This window comes from Aristolochia californica, unplaced genomic scaffold, assembly GCF_029961685.1.
Source record: "Aristolochia californica isolate CCGP_79_NKW_82.1479 unplaced genomic scaffold, dmAriCali1.0.hap1 SCAF_16, whole genome shotgun sequence".
NCBI classification, from domain to species: domain Eukaryota; kingdom Viridiplantae; phylum Streptophyta; class Magnoliopsida; order Piperales; family Aristolochiaceae; genus Aristolochia; species Aristolochia californica.
Window position 1 is genome coordinate 18,514,112 of NW_027181837.1, and position 12,001 is coordinate 18,526,112.

Below are 12,001 nucleotides of genomic sequence, written 5' to 3' on the forward strand. Positions count from 1 at the left end.
GGATTGAAGGGAGACTCTTTGTTTGGCAAGAGTGTTAGCTTTGGAATTAGTTGAATGAGCTATATGAATCCACGATCAGTGAAGAAGGGAAACAACAGATATGTGGTGGAAGATCGGCTAATGGCACCAAGGCGGGGTCATTAAAGAAGAGCACCAGCTGATAACCACCGGTGAGTCACCTCCAATGATGAGGGGGCCCATTAGGTGATCACGAAAAATGATGAGCCTTGTAGGTGAACAAAAAGTTCAGTTGCAGTCAAGTCTGAAATCCCCATTGGACCAGCATATGAGATGAGAGTGTTTCCATCCACATCCCTGAAAACTCTACCAAAACCAGCCATCCTTGGATTCCCACGGGCACTTCCATTGAAATTGAGTTTTATTGATCCTGGCCAAGGGGGTCTCCAAGGGATGCAAGCGGGAGGACAAGGAGGTGCAGCCATATTTGCAATGATGCGCCAATTTGTGCGAAGGGAGGTGCCTGGGTGGTTGGTAAACTCTTTCTTAGTGTGGAGCCATGAGAAGATATGACCTATGATGATGTTAGAGACCTCCTTCGCATTGCAATATTTTTTATTGAACCACCGATTGTTCTGCTTCTTTCAAAGGGCCCATGGAATATGGGCGAGGCAAGTAAAGAGTAAAATCCTCCCAAGCTTGGGCAAGGCGGTGCCCAAAAGGACCTGCCAGCACTAAGAAGGTCCCGAGGCATGCAGAATTGAAGTCCAATCTGATGAAGGGTGATGGTCCAAACAAGCTAGCAAGTGGGGGCTGTTTCATTGCTTTGATTGCAGAAAAGGGTATAATCTGCACATGGATGTGTTGCCATGCCTTCTAAGATTGCCGGCTGTTAGGATTGCTTTGGTTGTCAACCTTATAACCCAATCATTTTTCTTAACACTTCTTAATGTGGGACATTTTCCCACTTAACACTTCCCCTCACATATAAACTTACACATAACGGGCATGTGATGTGTCCACAATACTCAAACAACTTTGTTCTCACCTCATGGAGCCCACACAACACAAATAACTTGGGGAGTGCACACTGAGCCTCTGCCCACACACACAACCTGCTTTGGTACTACTGTTGAGTTGAACCCATTTCTGTTCCTAAATGACTAGTCACTTAGGAAACCTATTGCTTAATCTTATATCCTAATCATTTTTCTGAACACTTCTCAGTGTCAGAATTTTTTCCCACTTTATAGTAGTTCCTCAAACATTTTTTTTCGTCTAACCTACGTAGGATCTAACTAGTTAATATTAGAAAATATCATGTGGTTATTAGTAAAGAAAAGACCCAAGTTCGGTTAGGCATGTTGGTATGGTCCTGGACCTAACTTTAACATTGTGGCAAAGTAGGATGTCTGCCTTGTTCGCCCTATTTTGTGCTTTGTTTAGTTTGTACCCTATTTCTGTCATTCACCTCAACACCATTGTCTATTTGAGGAGCATGTGATGGGAAGTGTTATTGGGAATACTCCCACATGATTAATATTAGGAAAAGTCATATGGTCAAGACTTGAGAAATTGCATCCCACCTTCGGCTAGTTATTTTTGGATGGATTTGGACCTAACTTTAACTGGTCGAAGTACTAATGCCCAAGAAGTACATGACAAAATTACTTCTAAGAGGTACAAAGGCCAAACTCATATCTAAGGGGTTCAACCAATGATATGGACTTGACTAAATAAGAATCTGCTCTTGACTATGATAATGGAATTCCTGAAGCTTGAAATACGCTCTCTTTTACAACTTTATATTTCCCACTATTTTTACATTTATCTTCTCTTGAGCAATTCATCTTATTTGTTTCAGACAAATATAATGAAGATACTGATTTGAGAATTACATGCACTTTGACAGGTAATTAAAGCCATTATGGCCATGCTTAGAACTGCATTACCTTGTTGTGATGATGGCCCGTTTCGTCAGGCATTTAAGGCTCTATTACCTTGTGAAAAGGATGAAAAGAAAAGGGTTTGTGCTATTTTGTTAGCCATGCATTCTGCTTTGTGCTTGTCTGTTTCTTAATTTCTAATTTGTCTTCTATATAAACACTTTTCTTGCTTATGTGTGGATTGGATTTTTGGTCAGTGATTCATCACATCATTCTCAAATCTTATTCCAGTCATTTTGGATGGGCTACATTAATCATTTTCATCCATTCTGATGGGAACAATGTTGCAGGTCATTGATTACATTGATAAAATATCCACTACTGGGAAATGCAGCTTTGTGTCAGCCGCCTCTAACATCTTTGGTGCAAAGGTCTCAGGCACCTTTAAGAGGTCTTTTTTGCAACATTGTTCAACCTCTTTTTTTTTTTTTGAATTGATTTGTTTAACCTCATTTATATCAAAGTTAAAGTTTCATGGCCTTTGTTTGATTGTTTCATATTCTTAGCAGTTTATGTTAAGCACACTTGAGACGGAAACAGACTGTCTATGCTGATGGGGCTTTTGTGTTTGGATTTGGATTTCTTGGAACTCTTTACTTTGTCGAATAGTGGGTTTGGTGCCAATGAAAGTGGGGAAATCCTTATCAATATTATATTCTGAAAATAGCGAAGTTTTCATTAAAGAAATGATAAGCTGAATACAACATTAATCAGGCGAAAGGAAGCCCCTCAAGCGCCGAGGGGAAAGAATCCCCAATAGCATCACAAGATCTTGAAACACCTGCAGTAGCCAACCCATCAGCAAGATCATTAGCTGTTGGCAAGATATGATTCTGAGGAACTTTCTATACCTGATGCCAAATGAATGATTTCATCATAAATATGCCGAAGGCGCCAGGCAGGGATAGATGAACCTGAAAGCCATGAAATAACTACAAAGGAGTCCTTTCAATAATCAGAGGACCAGCAAAATGCTGAATATAAAGCTTAAGGCCCATAGGAGTTCTAATTTCGGCTTCTACTTGAATCACTTCTACCAATAGGACCTGAGAAGGACTGCTTTACCGAAACAGCATGATCATGAATCACACCCTCTTTACCTGCTGGGCCCCAGATTGCCGAGAGGGCTGTTGTCAAAATCCAACTTATGATGACCAGGTGGAGGTGGAGGTGGATTTTTGTGAATCATTGAAGTGGAGAAGTGCGAGAATGAATCAAATCTGACCAACTTTTCCTAATAACTGTACTGGGATACTGAGAAAACAACCCAAAAGCAGAGGGCCATGCAAGGACTGAACAAGTGATCATCTCAATAACACCTCCAACCAAATGCTGACTTCTTAACGGTTCTTGCATTCCTCTTCTTCTGTACATGCCAAAGCAACAGCAATTGACCTCATAATAGCTTCCTTCAGTAGAAAAAGGACATTAGCAAAACAAAGTCTACAACCGAAGAAGGGAGCCAGCCAGCTACTCCAAGCTTCTTCAAAACAGAATTCCAAATTCGTGGATGAAAGGACAACGTATTAGAGGGTGATTTGCTGTTTCCTCTACATCACCACACAATTTTCTTTTTTTGAAATGATGCTGAATTTTATTATGAGAGCTCAAATGAGCAGATTATAAGAGGGGAAACCTTCCCAAACAATGAGAGATTGTTGGTCGGTTCCGAATTTAGCCAATTTATCAGCCAAAGAATTGGTTGATCTAGGAACGAGGTTCCAATTATAGTGAATGGATGACACAATGTCAGCAATTCAATCAGTGATTGGCCAGTGGCACCAAGGAGGGGAGCTATCTTTTGAACACCAGCTGATGACAGTCTTTGAGTCGCCTTCGATAATCAACTTGCCATGAAGCCGCTCTTTAAAGATTTGGAGGCCGAATAGAAGAGCACTCACTTTAGCAGTATTTGAATCAGAAATACCCACCGGCCCTGCATAGGATAGAATAGGGTCTCCATTGCTGTCTTTGAAAACACCACCAGCTCCAACCTGCCTAGGACAACCTCAAGCATTGCCATCAAAATTGAGTTTTGTGTAGTCGTAAGGGGGAGGATCCCAGGTGGCCATAACCGGATTCCTACAGGGGCCCGCTATGTGCCCAATCAAGCCCCAATTTTCTCAAAGGGAGACGCTCGATAGAGAAGCAAATTCCTTCCTAGAATGTTGCCAACTTGAGATAAGGCCCACTGCCTCAGAAGCTATATTATCCGGGTTGCTAGCCTTGGAGTTGAATCTCCAGTTGTTTCGCTCTAGCCATATGTACCATGGGACATGCACAAGGCATGCCAAGAGAATTATCTTACCCAACTTAGGAAGGCATATCCCCATAACCATCTCAATGGTTCCGAAAAGGTCCTAATGTAGCCCAATTGGAGACCAATCTTCTGAAATATCTTCATCCAGACTTGCCAAGAAAAGTCACAATGTAAGAGAACATGTTGGACTGTCTCGTCGCACACACCACAAAGGGGACAAGTGCGATCGGGGGCTGTGTAACCTCTTTTATGGAGGTTGTCAGAGGTGAGGATCTGTTCTTTGATGGCCGTCCACACGAAGAATTTGATTTTACTAGGCGCTGAGAGCTTCCATGCCAGGTTTGCCTTGTGCTCATGCATGCTGTAATCTTGTTTTCTAATGTGAGAGTAGGTGGATGTAACTGTGAATCGGCCATTAATGCTGGGCTTCCATGTCAGTTTATCAACTGGATGCTCACGAATAGTAGTGCTGCTGAGTCTGGAGAGGAGAGAGCAAAAAACCGTAGTTTCCTCATCATTTAATCCCCGGCGAAATGTAAGACTCCATGAGCGATCTATCCAAGAATCAGCCACTGAGCAAGAGAGGTCCCTCGCCACCCTAGAGAGCCTCGAGAAATTCTCAGAGAGGGGCCGTACCATTCATCCGATCAAAAGAGGAGGGTCCTTCCATTGCCTGTGTGAAAGGAAGTTGCATCTCTGAATATTGGGAGGAGCTTTTGAATTGATTTCCATATCAGTGATAGGAAGCGAGTAGCGCCATCCTCCCTCCACCAGGCACCCGAAGGTTGAAGATAGAACCTGACCATATCACCCCATAGGCTGTTATGCTTGATGTTGAAGTTCCAGATCCATTTTAGCAAAAGGGCATTGTTCATCTCCTTTGTAGACCGAATGCCTAAACCACCCCGATTGCGGGGCATGCAAATATCCTTCCAACTCACCAAATGATATCTAAAGGTGTCCTCTGATCTTCTCTAGAGGAAACGTCGATAGATAGCGTCAGTCCTGTTGCAAACGAAGGCTGGACAGTGCATGAATGACAATAAATAGTTTGACAGTCCTGTCAAACAAGACGTGAGGAAAGTGAGTAGCCCAGCAGTAGATAAAAGTTTACCCCTCCAAGTAGTTAGCCTCTTCTCAAATTTCTCAATGAGGGGTGGCCAAAGCGTCTCCGAAGGCTGAGAGTTAAAGAGTGGTAGTCCAAGATATGTAGCTGACAAATTTCCCACTAAGCACCCCAAATAGTCGGCCATACCCTGAAGCACCGGTGAGTTGATATGATAGCCTAGAAGGGTGGTTTTCTTCCAGTTAATATTCTGACCAAAAGCCATTTCAAATAGTTCCAGTACAACACGCAATTTTCAGATCTGATCCATAGTAACAACCCCAAAGCAAATTGTATTGTCTGCAAACTGAAGGATCGGCACATCAAAGGCTGCATAGTCTGTCATGGGGAGGAGCCAACCCAGATTTTTGGCCGAATAGATCAAAGATGATAGGTATTCTGCTACCACATTGAAGAGCAAAGGGGAAAGGGGGTCTCCCTGTTTGATCCCCCTGGATCCCTTAAAATAGCCGTAGGCCGTTCCATTGAGAAGAACGGAGTAGCTTGCAAAGGAGATGCAACTTTGAATCCAAAAACGTCATTTTTCCCCGAATCCCATCTTTCCCAAGAGAGTGTCCAAAAACTTCCAGTTAACTCTGTCAAAGGCTTTCTCAAAATCAAGCTTTAGGATGAATCTAGGAAGCTTTAAAGCCTTAAAATGGTGGATGAGCTTGTGACATGCCATGGCTGAGTCTAATATATTTCTTCCTTTGATAAAAGCACTCTGGCCATGATGAATGGCAATAGGGTGTACCGCCATGAGGCGATTGGCAAAGAACCGCGCAAGCACCTTGTAGGCACTAGTGGTGAGGCTGATTGGCCGAAAGTCAGAGGGAATTTCTGCCCCTTCTTTTTTAGGGATGAGGCCAATAATCCAAGCTCCGATGCTCCTATATTTGATGCTATGCTGATAGAACGAGTTGACCATGCAAGCAATATCGTCTCTGATAAAAGGCCAACATCGGCGATAGAATTCCCCATTGAAATCATCCGGGCCCGGAGCACGATCCAAAGGAAGACCCAATGCTGCTTTTTCAATTTCCTTACTGGAGAAAGGGAGCTCAATGAGTCTAGCTGCAGTCGAGGGAATGGCCTGGAGATGAACCCTTTCAAAAAAACGGGCGAACTAGCTGGCCATCAGAGTATAATTTTGCAAAAAAGTTCACTAGTGAGTCTGAAAAAAGGGAACGATTTGAGGTACTCTCACCATTGACACTGAGCGTGGTGATGCGGTTGGCTCTTCTCCGAGCAGAGGTGACTTTATGGAAGAATTTAGTATTGGCATCCCCCTCAACGAGCCATTTAAATCTTGCACGCTGCTTCCAGTGCACGAGTTCACTATGAGCGAAGGACTACATTGCCCTTGGAGGGCGTATCTCTGAGTAACTTCTGACGAAGAAAGGTTTATAGATTCCTCTTTAGAGTCAAGAGTGGAAATTTGAGAAAGGACGACAACTCTCTCGACTGAGGAAGAGGCCTTTCTCACAGAGGCCCATGATCGCAACAACGGCTTCAGCATCTTGAGCTTGGCTGGGAAATTCCATCTGATCGGCCCCACCACCACCACCCTTTCCCAGAAGGACTGGATAGAGGAGTCAAAAGAGGGGTCCGCCATCCAAGCATTGTTGAATTTGAAGGGGGGGGGGGGGGGGGGGGGTAATTGCCGAAGTGGGTATCTACCATAATCAGCCAATGGTCGGAAACAACCCTATTGAGGACTTTGCCTATGGCATTGCTGTATAATTGAAGCCAATCGTTGTTGGCTAAGAAGCGGTCAAGCTTCGAGAGGACGGGGGTCTGTCTGTCGTTTGACCAAGTGAAGGTCTTCCCAGATAGGGTAACCTCATCAAGATCCCAACTGCCAATAAAGTCTGCAAATAGCCTCATGGAGGTAGTGATTCTCCGGGAGGACGGGGATTTCTCATGGCAGAAGCGGGTAACATTGAAGTCTCCCGCAAGCATCAGAGGAATGGGCTACCTCTGACAAGTCCTCACAAGGTCATCCCAGAAGAGATGTCTAGTAGGACCTTACACACCCACAAGGCCCCAAATGTTCCCCGATCCTTTATCTCTTAATTTGGTTCCGAGAGAGTAAGTGTCACAACAACGATCGAGCACCTCAATGGTATTAGTGTCCCTCACAATCAGAATGCCACCAACCGATCCAATCGCATCCACAGAAATCCATCCAGGCTCCTTAAGAGGCCACAACTCACAGATATATCCAAGGGGTAGAGAAGCCGCCTTGGTTTCTTGAAAAATAGCAACATTTGACTTGGTAGAGGCAAGGAGGTCCCAAATTGCGGAACGGCGACGCACGGATCCAATTCCTTGAACATTCCAAGAGATAATGATCATTGATCACTAGTCTTCTTCTTGGACATCTCAGACAGGTATATCTCTCTTGAGGGGCTCCGTGTAGATGACACCCATCACCTTGGCAAGTTCCACTATCTATGCCCAAATTTCTGGGTCGAATTTTTGCTGTTCTATCTGAAGAGCAGCCACATACTTCTGAGCTCTTTCACCTGTTTCTGGAAGGATGAAGTCCCCTATCTCTGGATTGTAGGGCTATCTAGTAGTAGCACTGGGACCTTCCTGGAGAAGCTGTCTCGGATGACCTCTATTCTGGCGCTGGTAGGTGGCAAGGGGTGGAGGAGGAGGAATTTTGGAGTGGGAATATCTTGGAGGTGGCGGAGGGGGAGAGTTTATAATTTGGGTGGTGGTTTGAGGGGTGTGAGGACTGTGGGATGGAGTTATAGGGAGGCCTGCAGGGTTTTTAATGGGGGGGGGGGGGGGGGGGGGGGGGGGGGAGTTATTTCGGGGGGTAGAGTGGGAGGGTGAATGGCAGCAATAGGTATCTGGGGGTTGGAATAGATTCTATCAGGGATAATATCTGTGTTGGGTTGAGATGGACTGGTGGGTGGGTGGTATGGCAGGCCGGAGGGGGGGACAACTAAGGAGGCAGTAGGCATAGAGTCAGCGCCAGCTGTAAGAATAGCTGGTTTAGGACGCCTCTTCTGGGGAGAAGAGGTCGGGGTTGCTACTCTTAATGTGTGGACAGGTTGTGGAGAATCTCTGGATTTAGTTGTAGGACTCGAGGTCACATTTCTGAATCTTGCATATCTGCCAACTCGATACAAATCCAGAATCGGGCATTGTCCACCATAATGCATCGGAAGTATCGTCCTTCGTAAGGATGGATAGAATTGATGAGGATCCGGGTGTCATCAAGGCGATGCCAGTGCTCAGTAAGGGGGTCCAGAGCAATTATGTCACCAAACTCCGAGATGATGCTCGTGAAGACCTCATTGTGCCATAGTTCCGTCGAGAGGCCGGGGACTGTAGCCCATTGCCCAAATTGACTGGAAGGAGTCGAGGGGTGCCATTTTGATATCCCAATGATGCCCAAGGGGGTGTGGGATGTGAGAGCAAGGGCCGCATAAGACTCTTGTTGGGTTTCAAAGTGAACAAGCCAGGAAAGGGGGTTGAGGTAAGAAATTATGGGTGTGTAGGGGAGGTGAAGCTCATCAGCCAGCCATTAAAGGATGCTGGATTTGACGATACTGGAGGAGGTGTGGACTAGGATAGAGCGGGTCAGAGATTGTCTCCCTTTATGGAGTAAGTTGGGATGGATTTGGATTTTTCTGAAGGAAAGTGTGTAGGAATATGGGCTGGGTTAAGGGGGTTAGGGAATTTCGAAGGAAGGGGAGGGCTGGTTGGGGGGAGAAATGAGCTTAAAGGAGTGGTTTGTCGCTGGTGGGGCTTGGTTATAAGGGGGGGGGGTAGGCTCGGGTGGTGTCGCTAGATCTGGGGGCTTCCCCTATTAGAGTTTGCGCCAGTGAGAGGCTTCGGATGGCTTCTTCGAACTCCTTCCAGCCAAATCCCGAGTTGGTGGCCTCGGGAATATAGATCTTCGCGAGCACTGTTGAGCCACGTCGATGGACGACACGACACTCTGTTTGTCCCTGAAAGGAGCTCACCGATAGGAAGAAAATCGAATCCTGTGTCCAAAGTTCACGGGTTTGGTTAGCTTCGTTCGTGACTCGCTGGAACTGAAGGATGAAGCTTGAAATGGCTTCTATTGGAACACAAATGAAGGACATCTTCGATTCGACGGTAGAGGAGATGCGCATCACCTATCCGGAGCTTCGGGTGACTTTCTCCATTGTAACTTTGTGTTTTCCGTAACTGAAACGGAAAGGGGGATTCCTTTTTTTTCGCCGGGATATTGTCTTCTAGCTGGCGTCAAATCCTTCAGTAGGAGGTTTCGTTGGCTCGTCGGAGGGAAAGTTCAGGGTTTTCGAGCGTCTGGATTGACCTTCTTCTGGTCCGGAATTTTTGTGTCTTCTCGGAAAGTCAACTTCCTACCGTCAATCGGCGTCGGAGAAAGAGTCTGCCTCTTTACTGGAAGTATGCCGTCGAGGGTTCCGGTCACCGGCCGCGGGGATGGTGACCAGAGAAAAGTCTCTGATCATTTTCAAAAATCGGCGCACATTAGCACATTCGTAGCTAACAGCGCACGATACGTGTCGACCAGCGCACGTAATGCGTAACGTTATTTTTCTCGCCGAAATCGCCTCTCCCGATCCAAAAAAGATCTTTCTCTTTCTTCTCACAATGATTCTCTTATCACTACACAATTTTCAACTTTAGCAATCACCACTTGACTCCTTTTTTCTAGCTCAACACAAATTAATATTTTTCTATGAGCAGCACACTACAAGGAATGAAGAATTTTCGGAGCAGCACACCACGTAAGAGATCTAGGATCTGCTAGTTTCGTTTGAGCTTGTAAAGGCCTTGTAATACGAAGTGACAATAAAGAAACCTGAAGATTCTAGGTTCCAAATGGATACATCCCTGCCATGGCCTTGAATGAAAACTGAATCAAGATGCAATTCCTAGAGTATTGACTGGTTGCGTGATTTCCGGAGGCTTGATTGTGCTTTAAGGGACCACATCTCTAAAATCATCCATCACAGTGATGTTGATACGGATCCAGTACCGCACTTTATCCACCATAACACATATGAAATATTGCCTTTCACATGGGTGAAGAGGATTGATGAGGATCTGGGCCTCACCTAGACGGTGCCAGTGCTCCGTGAGCAGGTCCAAAACAATTATGAGCCAAACTTAGACACGACTCTTGAGAAGACCGCGTTTTGCCATAGCTCGACAGGAAGCCTTGTAACAGTGACCCATTGGCCGTACTGGTTGGAGGGTGCCGAGGGGAGCCACTTTGAGATCTCGATGATGCCTGAGCTGGTGTGGGGTGTGAGGGCAACAACCGTAGAAGACTCCTACTGGGTTCCAAAATGAACAAGCCAAGTTTGGGGACCGAGATAGGAGATTCTGGGAGTGTAAGGGAGGTGAAGTTCGTCAATCAGCCAGTGAAGAACGCTGGATTTGTTGACGTCGGGGGATGTTTGGACGAGAATGAATCTTACTCTGGCATCAACGGGGAGGATTGGCGCTTCTGCTGGATCTAGTGCCAAGGAGAGGCTCTGGAGTGCTACGACTAGCTCATTCCAGCCAAAACCCGAGTTTGTGGCCTCGGGGATGAACAATCTGGCCATTACGGAGGTTCCTCTTCTGTGGGTGACCCGACATTCCCGGCGACCACTAAAGGTAGTCACCGAGAAGAGGAAGATCGAGTCTCGTGACCAGAGTTCACGGGATTTCTCAGTTTCCGTGGTAGCTCTCTGGAACTGAAGCCTAAAGTTGTGGATCGCTTCTACTGGGACGCAGATGAATGAAAGTTTTGATCCGTCGGCTGAGGAGATACGGATCACCAAACCAGATTTCCGAACGACTCTCTCGACGGTAACTCTGCATTTTTTGTAGCTGAAGCAGAAAAGATTATTTCGCTTCTTTCGTCAGGAGATCGTTGTCCAACAAGCTTCGTAGTCCTCCGTCGAAGCCTCAGAAGGCTCGTCGGATGGGTGGTTGGACGGATCCGACCGTCCGTTAGTTTTTCTTCCTCGCCGTGGAGAGACATTTCTTCCTTTTCTTCTCATTGTAGCATCGTCTACTGGCGTCGGAAATGTTTTCGGTGGCCCTTCTAGAGTGGGTGGCCGTCGGGAGTGGTCCGATTGCCGGCCGTGGGGACGATGACCGTCGAGGGAGCTCTCTCTCGCATTTTGGTTTTCGGCGCATATTAGCAATTTCAAAATGCTCGGCGCACGATATGATCGCTCACGATGTGCGTTACGCGAAAAAAATTTGCCCAAATCGCCTCGCCTCACAGATGATCTGTTATTGAATGTTGATATCTGTTACATACATGTGGATGAATCAAGAAATAATTTGCATTTCACTCTTATTTCCTCCGTCTAAATTTCCTTTAATATGCTATCTCAAGCAGTTTTTTTATGTGAGTGCAGGAACCAACTTAGTCAAGGACGTAAAGTCTTAGTTACTCTAGAGATGATATCAAAGCTTGTTCGGAGAGTAAGAATATAGAAAACCTTGCTGTTGCTATGCAATTTTATTGTCTTCTTTATTCAATGCAAATCTTGTTGAGGCTTAGGCTATTATCACTATTTTTTTTTTTTTTTTGAAATAGTGCTGAGTTATATTAAAAGGCTCAAAAGAGCAAGATTACAAGGAGGGGGAACCGTCCCAAACAATGAGAGTTTGCTGGGATGTTCTAAATTTAGCTAGCCTATCAGCCAAGGAATTGGCTGATCTAGGAATGTGATTCCATGTATCACTATGTGTTTTCAC

General features: G+C 45.5%; 1 protein-coding gene across 3 annotated transcripts in view; it reads left to right on the forward strand.

The window, feature by feature from the left end:
- Positions 1–12,001, forward strand: part of LOC137953189 (ATP-dependent DNA helicase SRS2-like protein At4g25120) — a 51,570-nt gene that overhangs the window by 9,354 nt on the left and 30,215 nt on the right. For all 3 annotated transcript variants that reach the window (XM_068800453.1, XM_068800454.1, XM_068800455.1), the window contains exons 14-16: positions 1,871–1,984; positions 2,195–2,295; positions 11,659–11,725. In XM_068800453.1, the coding sequence (XP_068656554.1) occupies positions 1,871–1,984; positions 2,195–2,295; positions 11,659–11,725 (282 nt within the window). The remainder of the gene's footprint in view (positions 1–1,870; positions 1,985–2,194; positions 2,296–11,658; positions 11,726–12,001) is intronic.